Genomic DNA, 19,639 nt, shown 5'->3' on the forward strand with positions numbered 1-19,639 from the left:
CCTTTCCGGTCACACTCAGTCTCTCTGCAGCTTCTGGAGCCTCCGACCTTGTACAAGAATCGATGCCCCCCCCAGCCCTAATGGAGCCTCTCTGCAAAGAATCTCCGTGTCCTGAGAGACCTTTCCCCACTAAAAGCTGCACGCCAGCTCGGGGTCAGCCCTCACAGCAGCAAACACAGGGAATCCCTGTTGCCTTGGAGTGGTTTTCTCCATCCTGGCTTGAAAACCTTCTGTGCTTTAACTCTGAACCCTCACAGGCATAAACACGAATTGACCCTGGCGCAATCAGATCCCTCACCCAGCATGCAGGACCAGAGCTCTGGGCAGTGCTGCCTCTCCAAACCTCACTGTCCCTGCTCCAGCTTCCCCTTGTTTGGGAGCAGAGATCAGCCCCCAGCTCCCCGATCCCTGATCCCTGTCCCTGTGCTTGCACATCCACCTGTCTGACCCAGGCTGGGCATCCGTGTGCCCCACGTGCACTTGGAACTCCTTCCGGGCTTGTCCTGCCACACATCCATCTCCTCCATCCCAAAGCTGGCCATGGAAGCATTCCCAGTCTCCACAGATGTATTTGGGGTTTGTGTGACAAGGTCTTGGTAGGAGGGGGCTACAGGGGTGACTTACGTGACCCTAGAGGAGCCCAGGCTGGAGCAGGGGCAGAGTGAGAGGAGGAAGGAGCAGCAGAGACATCACGGCATGAACTGCCCAGAGCCCCTGCTCCTCACCCCTCTCTGTCGCTGCGGGGGAGGAGGGAGAGGATTTGGGAGTGAAGATGAGTCCAGGAAGAAGGGAAGGGTGAGGGGAAGCTGTTTTAAATTTAGTTTTTATTTCTCATTATCCTACTCTGATTTGATTGGTAACAAACTAATTTCCCCACGTCCAGTCTGTTTGCCCGTGGTGGTGATTGCTGAGGGATTTCTTCCTGCCCTTATCTTGCCCCACGAGCCTTTTGCTCTATTTTCTCTCCCCCTCAGCTGAGCAGGGAGTGATGGAGCAGCTTTGGGGGCACCCAGCCCAGGTCACCCCACCACAGCCCATTAACAGAACACAACAGAGGGCGTGGGAGAAAAGGAGCAAGAGACTGCAAAGTAATAAATAATCATGGAAAAAACTAGGGCACAGCAGTGTCACCGGCTTTTGATGTTTCCTCCTCATCATGCCCTGCCTCTTCTGCCACGAAAAGGGAACATTGCAAGGTGGGAAGAAGCTCCAGAGCAACAGGGACACAGAGCTGTGTCTGTTCAGAAGCACCAGCAGGATTACAGATAAATATTGAAGCTATCAAAGAAGCTTAAGGGATTTAGGAACCCACTCCCCATTATCATCCTCACTGGGGGAGGGGAAGTGATCTCCGCAGACCAACAGCAAACACCAGCACGGTGCTGACTTCTGAAACTCCTCACCCTGGCTGCAAATTCCCCCTTGTTTGCTGGACAGGGGCGAAATGACAAATGTGGGGTTTGTAACACACGGAGTTCCCATTTGTCACCTGTGGGTGCTGCAGAGAGCCCGAGCTCTGCGAGACCCCACAGGCCCGAGCTCTGCGAGACCCCACAGGCAACACTCCCGGCCGGAGCATCCCTGTGCCAGGGCCAGGAGCAGCAGGGCCAGTCCCAGCACCTGGGCAGGATGGGAGGGCCGTGTCCTACAGGGGGGCTGAGATCCATCCCACAGCCAGGATCCATCCCACAGCCGGGATCCACCCCACAGCCAGGGATCCACCCCACAGCTGAGATCCATCCCACAGCCGGGGATCCACCCCACAGCCAGGATCCATCCCACAGCCGGGGATCCATCCCACAGCTGGGATCCATCCCACAGCCGGGGATCCACCCCACAGCCAGGGATCCACCCCACAGCCGGGATCCATCCCACAGCTGAGATCCATCCCACAGCCGGGGATCCACCCCACAGCCAGGGATCCATCCCACAGCCGGGGATCCACCCCACAGCTGAGATCCATCCCACAGCCGGGGATCCATCCCACAGCCGGGGATCCATCCCACAGCTGAGATCCACCCCACAGCCAGGATCCATCCCACAGCCGGGGATCCATCCCACAGCCGGGGATCCATCCCACAGCCGGGGATCCATCTCACAGCCAGGGATCCATCTCACAGCCAGGGATCCATCCCACAGCCGGGGATCCATCTCACAGCCAGGGATCCATCCCACAGCCGGGGATCCATCCCACAGCCGGGGATCCATCTCACAGCCAGGGATCCATCTCACAGCCAGGGATCCATCCCACAGCCAGGGATCCATCCCACAGCCGGGATCCATCCCACAGCCAGGATCCATCCCACAGCCAGGGATCCATCCCACAGCCGGGGATCCATCTCACAGCCAGGGATCCATCCCACAGCCGGGATCCATCTCACAGCCAGGGATCCATCTCACAGCCAGGGATCCATCCCACAGCCGGGGATCCATCTCACAGCCGGGATCCATCCCACAGCTGGGGATCCATCTCACAGCCAGGGATCCATCCCACAGCCAGGATCCATCCCACAGCCGGGGATCCACCCCACAGCCGGGGATCCACCCCACAGCCAGGATCCATCTCACAGCCAGGGATCCATCCCACAGCCGGGGATCCATCCCACAGCCGGGGATCCACCCCACAGCCGGGATCCATCCCACAGCCGGGGATCCACCCCACAGCCGGGGATCCACCCCACAGCTGGGATCCACCCCACAGCCGGGGATCCACCCCACAGCTGGGATCCATCCCACAGCCGGGGATCCATCCCACAGCCAGGATCCATCCCACAGCTGGCACCTCGCTTTCTCCTACTGCAGGAAAATCCAGACAGAGCTGAAAAACGACTTGAGGGATGGTCTGGGAGGAAAAGCTGCTGGCTTCTCTGACGTGTGTGTGTGCAGACAGGGGGGAATTCCTGCACAAATCAATTCTGAGGCGGCGAGGCGGATGTGGGATGTGGGAAGCTGCCTCCATTCAGCTCCGCTGCCGAGGCGTCACAGCGAACCCTCATTAACTAAACATGACACGGGCGCTGCTCCCGCGCCGCTGCCGGGAAGGAGACGCTCCATCCTCACCGGAGAGGGATGGCTGCGATGGACACCGGCAGCGTCCTCCGCCCCGCGGCTCTCAGCTCCCCCCCCACAGCCCCGGGCACACATCCCGCTCGTTCCCTGCTCCTCAGGCATCACCGTCCTCACCCAAAAACCACCCCCAGATGGGCACACGTGGGGCACAGCGAGGACGGGCTGAGGCCTCTCCTGTGCAGACTCAGGCACAGGTTAAAGCTTCACTCCCTACTCAAAAGGCACCGCAGGGGGCAGGAGCCCAACGGGACCCGGGGCACAGCCCAGTGCCAAGCCCGAGCTCCCTCCCGCTCCAGTCCAACCCTGGATTCCTGTGCAGGGAATATCAGCACCATCCCAGGCCCCTTCTGCAGCTCTCCCTGCAATTTTGGCTAATGCCAGTCCGGTCCTCCAGCAGCCAGAATGGTTTCTCTGCTACACTTTTAAGGGGATGCTGCAGTTTTAAACCACAAATTAAATTTTTAATGAAACTTCATAACTGTTGTACCCAAATGTAATGTAATATTGATGGGAACTGTGCATCCAGCTAGCATGAGACTGCCCTAGAAAGCTTTTTAGGATGTTATGCAATATAGAGCTAAATTAATTATTTGTAATGAAAGGATCTGTGTCCCTATAGCATCACAGAGACCTACTGGTACAGAGACCACACTCCCCAGTCTCACTGAGTGTAAATGCCAGGCAATTTAGGCAGAAACTGGCTTGTGAGATGGGAACAATGAAAGCAGGGAAGGGAGAAAGGGAAGAGAGTGAATGTGTGAGAGAGGGAGAGAGAGAGAGGGAGAGAAACAGAGAGGGAGAGATCTGCAAAGAAAGACTGCAGCAAAATGCAGCAAAATTCCCAACTCCTGTCCAAAGTGTGTCTGTCACAGAAGGGAATACTCCATCTCACACTGCACTGGCTGCACCCTGTGCCTGAGCTGCTCTAGTGACAGCTGTACCCTTTAGAAGGCACCAAAGAAAAATACATTTTGCATTTACAGTATTCTCAAACAGAACCATGGAGCAGCTGGGGGCTGGGGGCTGCTTCCCTGTGCCTGCTCCAGCTGCAGAAGGAAAAGGCTTTGGAGATGATGTTGCCCCCCTCACATCTGGGCTCTGCACAGCCACTGGTGTGGTGACCAGAGACCCTGTCCTTGCTGCAGTTTCCCTAAGAACAATTCATTGTATTAAAAAAAAGACAAAACAACCTGGTAGTCTCTGCCTTGTCCTGCTTTGAGCCTGCTGGGGATGGGGTGTGTGGCTGGGGAAGGGGCTGGAGGAGACAATCCCTGAGGAACCTCAGTGACAACACGGGCACAACCAGCAGCTCCGTGCACAGACAAAGGGAGCTGAGCTTCCTGAAGTGTAGCCATCGATGGTACCCATTTAAAGCTGCCTTCATCCCATAATGGATCTCATCGTTCCCACTCCGCAGAGGAGACTGAAATGCGGAATCAGCATCACCCCACAGGAGATGGTTTATGTACAGCAGACTGCACAAGCAGGAGGGAAAGCTTCCACTGCCTGCTCCCTGGGGCTCCAGCTCCTGGGATTAGAGAGATTTGTCCACTTTAAAAAACTGTCCTTTCTGCATTCGTGATTCTGCTGCTCACGCACAAAGGTTAGTGTGGAGCAGACGGGAGACTCACACCCCTCACCTCTGCACGGGCAGAGGCCACGGGCGGCCGGAGCTGCCAGGAGCACCTGGGCTGTCCAAAACCATCTTCGTCCATCACAAATACAAATGTGCCTGCTGGCTCCTGTTCAGAGCTAAATCATCTGCGAGGGTCCTTGAGAGCTGTGCTCAGCTCTTTTCAGCTACAGAGCTATAAATCAGCTGCTACTGAGGGCTTGGGAAGAGGCAAGAGAAGAGTTAAAAATAATGGGGGCTCCATTACTCCATTACAGCCACACAGCTCCTAAATCTACAGAAGCAATAACAGATCCTACTGCATGATTCAGTGATTCTGGGCTGGAATCTTGATCATATCTTCTGGTTCTTTCTTTGCATTAGGAGCCACGGGGGTTATTTTGCTTATCTCTTGTAGCGAAGCTTTGTTGTTTTTTCCTATCCAGGCATTTCGTGGTCTCCATCACCATAGTATCCGAGTGTTTATTTTATTGCATTTGTCACCTTGGTCTCATCTCCGCATAATGCGCTATGGATGACAAAAGCTTGCGAGGGAAATTGGTTCAGTGACATGCTCAGCTCTGTCAATACCATGCAGATGTGAGCAGGAGTGGGACCGACTCCGCTGCCTCTCATACTGGTTTGTACTGGTGTAATTTTATTGCCTGCAGTAACATTATTTTTGGGTTGTGCTCCTTCCTGTGGCAGAAGGATTAGACCTGCAGGCTTTTCAGCTTTTCCTTTCGCCAAAAAGCCCCCGAACCAAACCAGCACAGAAGAGACACTGCTCTGCCCAGTAAACCCCATGGGGTCTGTCCCCTCCTTATCCCCCTCCTGCCCTGTGCCTGGTGCACTGAAATACTGCCCAGCACAGAGAGCCAACAGCAGGGACAGTAACCAGGGCGATAAAGCCAGAAGGAAGAGCCTACTGGAAATGCAGATTTTCCCCCAAAATTTCCTGCAGCAAAGCAGACACTCCAGAGGGGAGCAGTGCCAGAGGTGTGGGCAGCCCCACAGGTGGCTCTGAACTGCACAGGCAGGAACAGCAGTGAGACCCAGGAGCCTCAGGAAGGCTCCAAGTGACACCCAGGTCTCTTCAGTCCCCCCGAGCACTGGGACAGGTTGGATGGAGATGGCGATGAAGGCACTACAGGATGCCCATGAAGGTGCCCAGAGGTGCTGAGCACCCTGGCACAGCTCTGCCCTCTCAGCCACTTCTGTCCCAGCACTGCCCTGGGTTCCCTGGGCTGGCATAAAGGGCCAGCAGAACATCAGAGAGTTTGCCACCCTGCCATCCTCCTGCTGACAGCCCCAAGCCCCTGGTTTGGCCATGAAATGCTGCTTTAACTGTACCAGAGCAGAGCCGGATGGGGAAAGAGGCTCCCAAGGGCAGCTGAGCTGCCTTTGAGGAGGAAACACTCCATGCCACGCCAGCGTGTCACAAACCTCCCGGGGCTGGATAAAGACCTGCTACAGGAAAGGCATCAAACCAGTCACAGGTATCGCTGAGAGCAGCTCAGGGAGCTCCAGCCCCAGCGAGGGCTCCTCAGGCCTGCTCCAGGCAGATCAAAGGGGAAAGGACCATGGAGTGGTTGTGTTTTATCTTTTGCAGATCCATGGACTGAAAGCCTTTGTATTTTACTGACCCACTTCACTAATCAAAATTAATTGCTTCATATTTCACAGGATAACTTGGCATTATGTAAATACTCCAGCCATATGTGCTGCTGCAGTGCTGAGCTGAGCTGAGGGGGCCACACTCCTCCATTTACCCCGGCAGGCTGCTTCCAGATCAGGAATTTCCTACCACAATACAATACCCCAGGGAGAAGACAAGGATAAAGTCAACAGGCAGGAGAGGCTCAGGGAGCTGGGACAGTTCCACTCGTGCTCGGGTGCCCCGGCCAAGGGCAGGACGTGGGGAACAAGGGCAGGGGACACTGCTCGCTTGCTGCCCCGGGGCTGAAGGAGAATCGGCCTTGGCTGAGGTGCTGAAGATGACAAAAGTGACAGTTCCAACAGCCACAAGCTATTCCCACCAAGGACAGATCCAGATATTACCTGCAAGGCTCTTTCCCTGATTAATAAAGAAGCAAAGCTGCAACTGCTCCCCTGCACCCACAGTGGAGCTGGGCACCGGCACCAGCGGGAGCAGCTGCTCCCCGGGGACACGTGGTGCCTGGGGTCCGTCCGTGCTCCAGCGGCTCCCCCCGGGGCCGGCAGCCCCACGGCTCACCCGTGTCCTCCCCACGGAGCCCCGGGGCGCCCGCGGGTTCCCCTGCTCCACGCGGCACCGACCCACGGGGCTGCCCCGGCCGCTGCTCCCGGAGCGCACCCGGGCACTCGCGGCCACACTCCCGGGACCGCGGGCACCCGCGGGCACCCACGGACTCGCGGGGAGCGCGGGGCGGCCCCTTCCACCCGCGACCCTGCACCGGCAACCCCGCACAGACGTGCACAAGCACAGCGTGCACACACACACGTGTGCGCGCACACCCCCGCACACACACCGCACGCTCATCCCCCGCACACGCAGCCCTCACACCCGCACCCCGCACATCCCCGCGCCGCTCCCGGCAGCCCCTCCCCGCGCAGTCTCCTCTGCCCACGCGCGCCGCCCACGCGCGCTCCCGCCCACGGACACACGCGACCCCCGCGCACTCGGGCAGACGGACACACGCGGACACACGCGGACACGCGGACACACGGACACCCTCTCAGGCTGACAGAATCACCACCGCACACTCTCACACGCACTCACGCCCCGCTCCCACGCGGGGCCCCCCCGCCGCGGGCCGGGATTCCGCGCTCCGTGACGCCCCGCGCGGCCCCGCCCGGGCGCGATAAAAGCGGCGGCGCCGCAGCGGAGCCGGAGCCGGCCCGGAGCGAGCGGAGCCGAGCGGAGCCATGGCCGCGGGGCCGCCCGGCAGTCGCCGCCTCCTGCCGCTGCTGCTGCTGCTCCTGGGGCCGGCGCTGGGGCCGGCGCTCGGCCAGGGCCTGGGACAGACGCGCTTCATCTGCACCTCGGTGCCGCTGGACGGGGACGTGTGCGCGGCCTCGGCGCTGGGCACCGGCTCGGCCGAGGAGCTGAAGGGCACCGTGCTGCAGCTGCGGGAGACGGTGCTGCAGCAGAAGGAGACCATCATGAACCAGAAGGAGACGATCCGCGAGCTCACGGCCAAGCTGGGCCGCTGCGAGAGCCAGAGCGTGCTGGAGCTGCCCGGCGAGGGAAAGGGCAGGAAGGGCTTCTCCAAGAACACCATGGGCGACCTGTCGCGGCCGGCCGCCGCCGAGACCCTCAGCCAGCTGGGGCAGACGCTGCAGTCCCTGAAAACCCGGCTGGAGAACCTGGAGGTACGCGAGGAGAGCCGGGGAGCCGCACAGCCGGGCACCGGGAGACACGGGGAGCCGGGGCACCCGCGCGTCCCTGCACGGGGAGCGCGGAGCCGGGCACCGGGAGCTGGGCGTCAGGGGAGCCGGGCAACCGGACATCGGACACCGGGAGACCCGCGGAGCCGGGGACGGGCAGCCGCGGAGCAGGGCACCGGGCACCGGGGAACCCGCGGAGCCGGGCACCGGGAGCCGCTGCCCGGTGGTAACAGCCCGCTCCTCTGCTCGCCCCTTGCAGCAGTTCAGCAGGATGAACTCCTCCAGCCAGACGAACAACCTGAAGGACATCCTGCAGAACAAGATCGATGACCTGGAGAAGCAGGTGCTGTCGCGGGTGAACAGCCTGGAGGAGGGCAAGCTCAGCCCCCGCAACGAGTCCGAGGAGCGCGGCAAGATCGAGAGCACCCTCACCTCGCTGCACCAGCGCATCAGCGACCTGGAGAAAGGTACCGGGCGCTGCCCACCCCCGCCCGCCCGCGGGACCCCCGGGCCGGCTCCCGGAGCCCCCCGCCGCTGGGGACCGGGCGCTGCCGGACGATGCGGAGCCGCTCCCGCGGGCGGATCTGCCGAGCCCGTCCCGGTGCCCACCCCGGGAGCGATCCCTCTCCCCCAGCTCGGCTTTCCCCGTGGCAGGGGTTGGAGCTGGCTGATCGTTAAGGTCCCTCCCAACCCAGACCCTTACTCGGTGACTCCTGAGGCAGCCGGTGCCCGCGGGCTCCGCAGCCGGGGATGCTCCGGCCGCTGCCCGCCCCGGGGATTAGGGAGCCGCGCGGCGCCAGAGGGATTTGCTCCTCGCTGCCGTCTCAAGGCCCGTTACATAACGGGGTGGGGAGGGGGGAACCCCCAAAGGGGCAGAAAGGGGGCCCGGCAGGAGCCCACCGCCCCTGCGCTCCCACAGGCCAGAAGGACAACCGGCCCCCGGACAGGTTCCAGCTCACCTTCCCCCTGCGCACCAACTACATGTACGCCAAGGTGAAGAAGAGCCTGCCCGAGATGTACGCCTTCAGCATCTGCATGTGGATCAAATCCAGCGCCTCCCCCGGCATGGGCACCCCCTTCTCCTACGCTGTGCCCGGGCAGGCGAACGAGCTGGTGCTCATCGAGTGGGGCAACAACCCCATGGAGATCCTCATCAATGACAAGGTACAGCCCCGGGCCGTGGGGAGGGTGCTGGGCAGGGGGGACGGGCTGGGGGCAGCGTGCGGGACCCCCATGTGCACCACCCTGACCCGCTGCCTGCAGGTGGCCAAGCTGCCCTTTGCCATCAACGACGGCAAGTGGCACCACATCTGTGTCACCTGGACCACGCGGGATGGCGTGTGGGAAGCCTACCAGGACGGCACACAGACGGGCAACGGCGAGAACCTGGCCCCCTACCACCCCATCAAGCCCCAGGGCGTCCTGGTCCTGGGCCAGGAGCAGGTGAGGGCTGGGGGACGGGTGCAGGGGTCCCTGCTGGGTCGCTGCACCCGAGGGGACGGACGGGGCCACCTGGCCACGTGCCCCCGGTGACGGCGGCTCCTCCGCAGGACACGCTGGGCGGAGGGTTCGACGCCACGCAGGCCTTCGTGGGGGAGCTGGCCCACTTCAACGTGTGGGACCGCAAGCTGAGCCCGGGGGAGGTGTACGGCCTGGCCACCTGCAGCTCCAAGGCACTCGCGGGCAACGTCATCGCCTGGGCCGAGGCCAACATCGACATCTACGGCGGGGCCACCAAGTGGACTTTCGAGGCCTGTCGCCAGCTCAACTAGGGCCACGGACAAGCGAGAGAAACCTCCTCAGCGGGTTCCTTTATTTATTTTTTTTTTCTCCTCCTTTTTTTTGCGCAAAAACAACCGAGAACGAAGCCACCCGACTTGTCCCGGGAGCAGGGATGCCCCGGCAGCGGGGTGCCCGCCCCCGGAGCCCCACGACCCTCCGGTTTCTGTCTTGCCAACGTCCTTCAACGCCTGCGTGCCTTGGCCTGGCGCGGCTGCGCCCCCCCCCGCCGCCCCCCGGCCCGGCCCCCGCTTCGCCGCCGCTTTCCTTGGGCACCGGCGCCTGAAAAGGCTGCGGGGCCCGACCCAGAGCCCCCTCGGGGCTCCTCTTGGTCCAGCCTGACCCCCGGGAGGGTGGTGCCCCCGGAGCCGGGGGAAGGTTGCAGCCTCCTCCCCAGCTGTGCTCCAACCCGGGCTGGCGACAGCAGCTGGGAGCCCGAGGAGGGCCCGACCCCTCCGTTCCCAGCCCCGGGGAGGAGCCGCCCCCCTTCCCAGGTGAGCCCCGCGCCCCCTCCCCGGCCGGCGCTGCTCCCGAGTACCACAGCCATAGCCCCGGGCTGCGGCGGGCACCGGGCGGGACCCGCGGCGGGACCGCCCCCGGCCCCGCTCCCCGACCTGCCGCACTCAGGTACCCCCGGCCCCGCCGCCTGCAGCCCCCCGAGGCCTCCTACGCGCCGTAGCTGGTGACAAATAGCCTTTACCGTCCCCTCCAGTCCGGCTCCCACTGACAGGTCTGAAGCCTTTCTGCTTTTGATAATACAGTCTCTTGTTTCTCTTACTGTAAAGGGAAGTTTATTACCAATAAAAAAAAAGGGTATTTTTATGAAGATAAAAAAAAATAGAATTATTAGCGCTCCCTGAGAAAAAAAAACGTGCTTTGAGATTCTGTGGGATAAAAAGAGATAAAGAAGCATATTTTGAGATAACAGATGCATTTTGTATGGTTTCCTTTTCTAAACTCCTGGTTTGTACTACAGATTGCAGAAATCACTCCCCAGCCCCCCTCCTGCCCCCTCAGGGCAGCCCTGGGCGGCAGTGGAGGATGAGACAGAGAATTCACCCGGGGCTCCAGAGCCTCACGACCAACTCCAAAGATGCGGCAAAGAGACGGGCGGAGCGGAGGAGTCCGTGCGGAGCCGGGAGCTCCTCCCGGCCGGGGCACAGAGCCGGCCCCGCCTCGGCTGCTCCGCGGACCCGGCACAGGCAGCAGCACCCCCAGAGCGAGACCCCGCACACGGCTCAGGGCAGTGGATCCTCAGCCGTGCTCTTGGTGCAAGAAAAATCCCCAAACCATCGAGAGTTAATTTCAGTTCCTCCCAAGCCCCTGTTCACATCGGCGAGCACAGGCAGAACCTGCTGAGAACAGCGAGACCATGGCACAGGTTTAACCTCCAGCCCCAGGTGCGTTGGATTTGCCAAAAAACCACGAAAGGGTGTGATGTCAACACAGTGTACATAGTGTACAGTAGGGGAGAGAATTAATGTATCTTAATTTGTCATTATTTTGCTAACCAAAGCTGTACATTTTTCCTACTCCTGGCTCTGTCTCCTTTGGGATTTGAAGGGGTTCCGACACCCCGCGCATCCGGCCCGCATCGGCAGTTCTGACAATGCACTGTTTCTACGGATTCTCATGCTTTTTCCATTTTATTGCTGGGATTACATGAATTGTTGACTTTATTTTTACACAATAAAGCGTGAAGAAAGACACCGGCTTCTCTCACATGTGTCTGTTCCCTGAGCAGCCAGTGCTCAGCAGCTTGTCTTTTTCCACAGGAAGGTTTCATGCCTGCATGAGGCAGGAATTTCTGCCCAGTTCCCCTCGGAGCTGGCTCAGGCACTCCCTGAGCCTCTCTGCCAGGCTGTCTCCTTCTCCTGTACCCTCAAACCACGTCTTTCCCTGGTTTATGTAACACATCACACGAACTGATGTATTTTTTCCTCAAGCTGCTGGCTGGAAGTTCCCTCGGGGCCCTGCCAGGCTGGTGCAGGGGACAGTGGCACCCCCGGGGCTCTGCAGGAAATGCTCCCGGTTTGGGCACCACGACAAAGCCCCGGGACCGGCGGCCTTGGCTCCCTCCCCGCAGCCCCGCTCGTCCCTCGGGAGCCGGGCTGGGCTCCAGGTGCAGTTCCTGGAAGGCAGCGCTCCCGGGGGAATCTGAGCGCGTGGCTCACAGGGTGATGTGGCTGGAGGCCACCCGTGTGCCGCAGACACGGGACAGGCCAGCGCAGGGCCCCCAACGCTGTCCCCGAGTGCTGCAGCTTCCCCCCTCCCGTCCCACACCGGCCACAGAGCAGCCGTGCCACATGAATTGCATCAAAGATACAAGGAGGAAAATCGACATTTACTCCTTGTGACCAGCCCAAACCGACCTCACACAACCGCCCCGTAACGCTCCCATTCCGCTGCAGCTGGGAGCGGGACTCGCGTGGATCCAGCCCGGGGCACGGGCAGGACACGGTGACAGCAGCACCCCCTTCCTTCCTCCAGCAGAGCGAGGACACGGTGACAGCCCCGAGGTGACAGCCCCGAGGGACGCAGCTGGCGGAACTCAGCACAGCCCTCGCTGCTGCCACGTCTGTGGTCAGCGAGTCTCAGCTCCCGGGGGCTGGCGATGGCCACAGGGAGGGTCACAGCAATGGCCAGGTGAGGGTCAGTGAGGGTCCTGCGGCCACTTGTGCTGTATCTTCCCAAGAACATCTCCAGTCACTGCAGCCTCTGGTAAAGGTGTCCCTGACTGGTCACCTGCCACTTCCCACACCTCCAGCTGCCAACAGCACCACGGGGTCCCAACCTTCATCCAGCCCCTGCCACCCCCATAAAGCCTCTTCTTTTCCAGAGGAGAGTGTTTGCTCCTGTGGCTGCTCCACGTCCTTTTCAGGATGCCTCAAGCCATAACCATTGGAATGCAGTGAACAGGGCAAGGGAAGGGAGATGCTTCGAGCCAAACTGCAGGGCTGGGACCCGGCGTGTTTTCCACACCAAAAGCCACGGGCAGGAGCAGAGTGATGAGTGCTGGGAGGGGACAGTTGGCATCGGGAATCTTCTGGGGGCAAGAGGAAAGGTGAGACATCAGGATTGTCTCAGGGCAGTTCACTGAGTCCCACGGGGACAGCTGAGTGCGGTGTGCCACCCATCCATCGCTCACAGAGAGGAGGCAGGGGGCTGCCATGGCTGAGGGGGCAAGACAGGGTGGGCAGCGACAGGGGCACAGAAGGGGTGTTGAGGAGAGTGGTGCAACCACGAGCTGCCCCCTCCCCAGTTCCCCAGACCCCCCTCAAGTGCAGTAGAGATTCAGAGCAGCATCTCTCCAGGCTCACAAAGGCAGCAGCACTGCAGAGCCCCCAGCAGCCCCCCCGCCCACTCGTCCCCGGGCACCGCTGCTCCCCAGCCCTCGGAGCAGCTCAGCCCTCGCTGGCGACGCAGACGCCGTCCCCTCCCGCCCCCAAAAAGCAGCTGCTCCAAGGACAGGCTGTTGGGTTTCATGTCACTGGGAACAGCCTACATCCTTGCTAGGGGATGCTATTTATACCCAGGGAACGGGTGGTAGCTCCTGCCTCGCTCTCAGCCCCCAGCCGGGCCCTGGCCCTGGGGCGCTGCCACAACACCCTCGGCCCTCCCAGTGCCAAGGCGAGACCCCAGTGCCCACCCGCTGCTGCAGGAGAGGGAATGATCCTCCGGCCAGAGCTTGTGCTGCTCTACAACCTGAGCTGCAATAACAAAATGACACTGACAGGCGGTTTTGGTTTTTTCTGGGGTATCTGGCAAACGCTGCTGTGGTGCAAGTGGGGCTGTTCCCCATGCCAAGGCCGTGGGATGTGGGTGATGGCTGAGGGAGCTGCAGGAACCAAGACTCCAGTGGGTAACAAACCCCCCGGCTCATCGCCTCCTGGATTCCCCGGGGCTGCAAGGGACCCTCGAACTCCTCTCAGCCCCCCCAAAAGCCAGTGGGTATTAAACCCTCATGGGTGCAGTCAGCTCAGGCAGCGAGAAGAGAGGCAGAGCAGCGCCAGCCAGGGCCATCCCCGTCCCTCCCTGTCCACGTCCCCATCCCAGCTCGGCACTGCAGCAGCTCCAGGCACGACTCGCGTGTCCCAGCGCCGCGGCCGCGGCGGCAGCAGTGCCAGCTCCTGCGGGAAGGAGGGAGGATCCTGGGAGAGGTGAGGAGCAGCCCGGCCCATCAATCACACACCGTCCTGCCATCTCACGCTGCACCAGGAGCTGCTGCTCGGGGCCGGGAGCTGTTTGGTGGCACCAGTCCCTGCGGTGACAGCCAGCCCCGCGAGCGCTGGGATCAGGGAGCGCGTTCCCGCCCCGGCGCACTAAATCCAGGAGCTTTTAGCGCAGCAGAGCAGATGGAGATCTTGGGCTGCGTGAGGACAGGCCCCAGGACTCGGGAGATGGCTCAAAAATACCGACGGGGGCGAGGGAGAGTCCTTAAGGGCAGGACACAGCTGGGATTTACAGCGCTGATCCGGCTCCTCCGGAGACTCACATGGGAGGGAAACGCCGCTCCGGGCACTTTGCATCCTGGTGCCTCCTCTGCGCCCCCCGCTCGGGACAGCTCCTCCGAGGGCTCCGAGGGGTGAGAGGAGGTGATGGGGAAATGAAAAATTAAATCCGCTGTGTTTTACAGCGAAACACCCCCGAAAAACGGAGACAGCGTGTCCTGAAAAGGCCTTTCCCACATCCCTGCCTGCACGGGAGCGCCTGGGGCCGCCTGCGAGCGGAGCTGCCTGCGGCACTGGGACCAGCACCGTCCCAGAGCATCATCACCACGCAGCGCCCGAGGCGTGCGAGGCACTTAATAAATGCCGTTGTTGGGTTAATTAGCAGTGAATGTGTCATGCCGTGCGCCCGGCCCGCGCCGGCGGCAGCGAGCACATGGCTCCAGGAGACCCGGATTAAATATGCATGAGACGGGGAGCGGTGGGAAGAGCTCCCTGAGCAGTGAGGGGCGCTCAGCTCCCCGCCCGGGCAGGGCTGTGCCAGGGAAACCACAGCAACGTCGGGCACGTGGCGGCAGAAATCCCTCTGTGTTCACTCCAGAGCGGAGCTGATGGGGGGGTTGTACATCCCCCCCTCCCCAGCACGGACCCCAGACAGGGTGGAGCAGCAGCATCCTGAAGGATGACGCTCCTGGGGGCTCAGGCAGCAGCTCCAACCTGAACTCCCCGAGCAGGGGCCGAGGGGCTCAGCCGGCGCTGGGCACCACGGGGAGGGTCCCGGCTGCCAAAGACCACCCGAGGCTCCCCCGGGACACCAAGAGGCTCCAAGACGCCACGCTGACGCTGGCACGGGAGGAGGAGGAGAGATGGGCAGGGCTGGGGGAGCATCCCGGCTCGGGGAGGGGAAGGATCAGATGGATCCCTGCGAGAGGGCAGGGGGGAGCACAGGGACCGGCCGGGGCACTGCAGGCAGCTGGACGCCTACCCGGGCAGCGAGTCAAGGCCGGCAGACCGTTCCGGTCACAGGCGTGAGTCACTGGCTGTGACAGTGTCCCTCAAATGCCACTCGGGAGCCTTTGCTGGCAGAGCATCTGTTCCTACACCCCGAGGCACTGCCCGGGCATCCCGGCCAGCACAGCCGGGACGGGGCTTCCTCGAGCCCTTCCTCCCCCCGGGGAACCCAACCAGACCTGGCCAGGGCCACACGGAACCAGCAATTCCAGAGCAAACGTTGCTTTTCACACCCCGCAGCCTCTCCAAGGTGCTGCTCCCCCAGCCAGGGCTGACTCCAGGCAGCTCCCAGCAGCAGGGAGACCCCATCCCTCCCCCACGGGGGGCTGGGAGCTGCTGGGAACACGGGGCTGCCCCCCCGTTTTTGGTTCTTCTCAGAATCTTTTCACAGCCTTTTCCCGGGCTCCTCCTCCTGCGACTTTCCCAGCTGCTGTCGAACGTCACCTTGACAGCTGCTTCCTCCGTCCTCCCTTTTCATCCCGATGGATTATGGAGGGGCTCGGATCGCAGACTCCGCCAAGGAGTTCTGGGCGGATCCTCCTCTGGCTGGGGATCCCATGAGGGATCCTAACCACATCCCGGGGGCGCAGAGGGGAATAACAACTCCTCTCCCACCGGAGGGTCCCCGAGTAAGCCCCGCTCCGCCCTGGGGGAGCCTGTGGGTGAGCACGGAGCAGAGGAAGACTCTGTCTTCCAAAGCTGATTAAAAATAGATGCAGCATCAAGCTAATTATGCTGATTAATTAGCATTTGTGGAGCAGAGTGGGCACAGGAGGGGGCACACGGGGAGGAGCGGGTGCTGCAGCGGGGTCAGAGCCCGCCCTGTGCTGCCCCAGCACTCCCAGTCCCCCCCGGGGTTCCCTGCGCTGCCCAGGACTGGAGGTACCAGGGCAGCGCATTTGGGGGTCCCCACGCCCCCATTTCCCTCCCTGTCAGCAACAGATGCCAAACTCCACAGCGCTGCTGGAAATTAGGTCAGCGATAGCCTGCAGCAGATTTGAGCATTGCTCATCCTGCCGGGGCTCTGGTGCAAGTGGGAGATGCCACAGGGCAGCCCCACACCAGCGGCCACCCCCGGCCCGGCTGGCAGCGAGGGAAGGAGGGATGGAAAGGTCTGGATCAGCCTCTAAATCCCCTCCTGCCAGGGAGGGGTGAGCAGGGAGGCAGGGCTCCCTCGTGCCGCTGAGTCAGTGCTGGTGGAAGCTGGGGAATGACAGCACCCCCGAACACCCACACATACACCTGGAGTCTCCCCCCAACACCCGATGGGGTGGGAAAACCCCTCAGGGACGCAGCGGTGCTGATTTATTCCTTCTGGAAAGCGGAGCAGGGCCCCAGGTGCCCACAGTGACGGTGCCCACTCCCAGCTCACACCAGCCTTTCCTCTCCAGCCCCCGCAAAGCCTCCCCATGCCCAGGCCCGGGAGGTTTCATGCACCGGCGTTGGATTTGGGATGGGTTGTGCTCCACAATTGGCAGCGCTTTCGGCTCCCTTCTGCTACCTCCCCAGGCCCCCATATGTTGGTGTCATGAATATTCATGAGCTCTGTGGAAGCATCCAGGGCTGGGAGAGGAGCCCCGGCCCCGGTGGATCCCGGTGCTCCCGGGCTGCCCGATCCCCCGGCATGGCCGGGACCCCACAGCCCCCAGCCCCGCAGCTCGACCCTTTCCCAGCCCCGCCCGCCTCGCACTCCCGACACCCAGGGCCCTTCAAAAGGCTGCAACAGCGGCACCGTCCCAGACACGCTCCTGCTGCGGCTCTGCTCCCCTTTCCATCTGCAATTTCGGGAGCAGCTCCTGCTCCCTTCCCTCGCTGCCGGCGCTGCAGCCGCGCGGGTCCAGCGCAGGCTGGCAGATCCCGGGCAGGAGGATGGGGAACGGCGGCGGCGCGGCGGGGAAAAGGAGCCTATTCCCAGCAAAATGGAACTTATCCACCTGCAGCCGCAGGCGTGAGGAGGCTCCGGGCGGCCGCGGGGACCACACAGAGCTGCCTGACCGGGGGAGCTTCGTCCTCAGGCTCAGAGGAAGTGCCAGGAGACGCCGGGATGTTGTCCCCAAGGGACTGGGATGTCCCTGGCCCCGATGGTGCCCCACGGGCGGGGCAGAGCCCGGCTGCTGCTCTGCTCTGCCTCGGGGCCGCAGCAGTGCAGGCAGGAGCAAGAACCACATCAAATTAATTGGATCCCAGTTTACTGCAAACAAAGAGGAGGCAGGTGACATTTACCTAGCGGAGTAATTGATATCCGAGTAATTTGTTGGAGTAACCTCATTACATGCCAGCTGGATTTCCACACCCTCCCAATCCCACTCATTACAAACAAGGTTTGTGCGTTAATCAGAGCACTTTAATCGCGGTGCTGCCCACCATCCCTCCAGCAAGTTACAAAGCCGCCAGATTTATCACAGACCCTAAACACTCTCCCAAGAACCGCTGGGTATTTTATCAGCAGGCAGTGCTGCTCCTCGGGACAACACCGGACATTTCTCCCTCCAGTGATGGCTCAGGGGCACAGCCGGCTCCTGGCACCACCTCTCCTCCCTTCCCTCTCCCTCCATCCCTGGCCTGGCTGATCACCTCGTCCTCCTGCCCGGCGCAGCCAGGAGCTGTTCCCTCACCAGACGAACGGCTCCAGCCAAAACACGAGCCGGGAGCTGCCGGCAGAGCCTCCCCCGCCCGGCTCGGGGCTCTCCGAGCGCTCCGTGAGCACACCACCACAAACAAATCCCCGCATCCATGCTGGAGCTCCCGGGCAGCAGCGGCGGGCAGTGACCAGCTGGGCTTTGCAAGCAGAGGCACAACGTGCCAGGCAGCCAGTCCAAGAAAAGCAGGAATAAGCGTGTTCCTAAGGAAACATCCTGCATCGAGCCCCCGAGGTGGGAACTAACCCAGGAATTCATCACGGGTTGGTTTCATAGCCTCGATTGGTGTTTTTAAAGCTGATCGGGCTGCTAGGATGGGGACAAGGCACTCCCAGCGTGTCCCCATGGAAGGAACCAGCTCATGTGGGACCCCACAGAGCTCCAGAGCAGCTCCTTGTGTGCCTCTGTCCCGCTCCCCCCAGCCCGGTCCCCCCTGGCCCTGGGTACAGAGGAGAAGGTGCCATAAAATGTGGGTCTTTACTGACCTGCCCAAGAGCTCCTGCACCCTCTGCCCCCCCTCCACCTTCCCCTCCGGGAGACACAGCCCCAGCCCCCAGCAGGAGAGATTTGTTGCCCCACGGATCTACCACCTAGCTTTGGGCTGAGCCCTGCACAAGCTGCTCCATCACCCTCATGACACAGCTCATGATCATCTCATTTGCTATTAATTTGCTTGTCAAGAGAAATTCCACTCATTTGCTTTTAATTAATGGGGCCTTAAAATAAAGCTGGGGGGTGGTGGGGCTCTGGCGAGAGGATCAGGGAGGATCAACCAACACCAACAACGGAGGAGCAGTTGGGGTGGAGAACTATTTATAGGACAAAAGGAAGGGAAAAATAATTTTAAAAAAGGACAAAAGGACAAAATAAAAGAACAAAGAAACCCTGCAAGGGAGCCATGGTTCCCCAGCTCCCTCTGCACACCCGGGCTCTGCCCGGGAGCCACCACAGCCAAGAGGCCTCAGCTGCCACGGGGGGGGGCAACACTAAAAATGCCCATTTAGAACCAGAGCTGGGGAATGCTCTGAGAGCCAAGGGACACAGCTGCCCCAGCCAGCCCCACAAACACCAAATGCTCTGGGAATGTGGGAAAGGAGCGGGGCTCAGCTGCCTGGGCCCAGCTCCACACCCACTGCAAGCACCCAGACCATGGCTCAGACCTGAAGCTCGACCTGGTTTGAGGAATCAGGAGGGAAACAGCCCCTCCTAAACCCACCCAACCGAGCCAAAGGGAAGAGGAATGAGAGCTGGGGTCAGGGAGGGGGGAAATCCCAATCAAACACTTCCCCCGTCCTCGGCAGGAGTGTCCCGAAATACAAACCCTGAGTCACTGGAGCTCAGACTGCACAGGCAGCACCTACACTGCCACAAGCTCCAGACACGGAGGCGGGAACTCATCCCACCCGGCTTCAGACACCTGTGAGGGAGCTGCTCATCCACAATTCCTCAAAACTCGCAGAACAAACACAGACTTGCATCCTAAAGCATCTCCTCTCCCTTCTCCTGGAACCCCAGATGAACAAGGCAGGTGCAGGGATCCTCCTTCCTGATCTCCAGGTGTCCAAATAAAACAGAGGAAGCAGATGCAGAGAATGTGCAGCAGAACCATTCAGCACCTGGGAGTCAGGAAACCCAACCCCAAACCAATTCTGCGCCAGTTTGTCACCCAGGAGCCATCACTGGGCAGCCACATCCCTGCTCCAGCACCACAG

At 61.3% G+C, this 19,639-nt stretch overlaps 1 protein-coding gene across 3 annotated transcripts; it reads left to right on the forward strand.

Moving 5' to 3' along the window:
- Positions 1-7,566: 7,566 nt before the first annotated feature.
- Positions 7,567-11,538, forward strand: NPTX1 (neuronal pentraxin 1). Of its 3 annotated transcripts, none has more exons than XR_005603292.1 (6): positions 7,567-8,035; positions 8,310-8,517; positions 8,970-9,214; positions 9,314-9,493; positions 9,601-11,229; positions 11,393-11,538. XR_005603292.1 is itself a non-coding variant. In XM_039562050.1 (5 exons), exons 1-5 carry the CDS (start codon positions 7,589-7,591, stop codon positions 9,820-9,822), a joined length of 1,302 nt encoding a protein of 433 aa, XP_039417984.1. In that variant the 5' UTR covers positions 7,567-7,588; the 3' UTR covers positions 9,823-11,538. The 3 variants fall into 3 exon arrangements, 1 of the variants encoding a protein (XP_039417984.1); XR_005603291.1 differs by having other exon boundaries at positions 9,601-10,559; positions 10,806-11,538; XM_039562050.1 differs by having other exon boundaries at positions 9,601-11,538.
- The last annotated feature ends 8,101 nt before the right edge of the window (positions 11,539-19,639 follow it).

The sequence above is a fragment of the Corvus cornix genome, chromosome 18, assembly GCF_000738735.6.
Source record: "Corvus cornix cornix isolate S_Up_H32 chromosome 18, ASM73873v5, whole genome shotgun sequence".
In the NCBI taxonomy this organism is placed as follows: Eukaryota; Metazoa; Chordata; class Aves; order Passeriformes; family Corvidae; genus Corvus; species Corvus cornix.

Bases quoted from the DNA above. Each gene is read 5' to 3' on its own strand.
- NPTX1 (XM_039562050.1), top strand. From the start codon at position 7,589: ATGGCCGCGGGGCCGCCCGGCAGTCGCCGCCTCCTGCCGCTGCTGCTG. The intron at 9,215-9,313 runs GTACAGCCCCGG...CGCTGCCTGCAG, and splicing joins AGATCCTCATCAATGACAAG to GTGGCCAAGCTGCCCTTTGC. The intron at 9,494-9,600 runs GTGAGGGCTGGG...GCTCCTCCGCAG, and splicing joins TGGTCCTGGGCCAGGAGCAG to GACACGCTGGGCGGAGGGTT.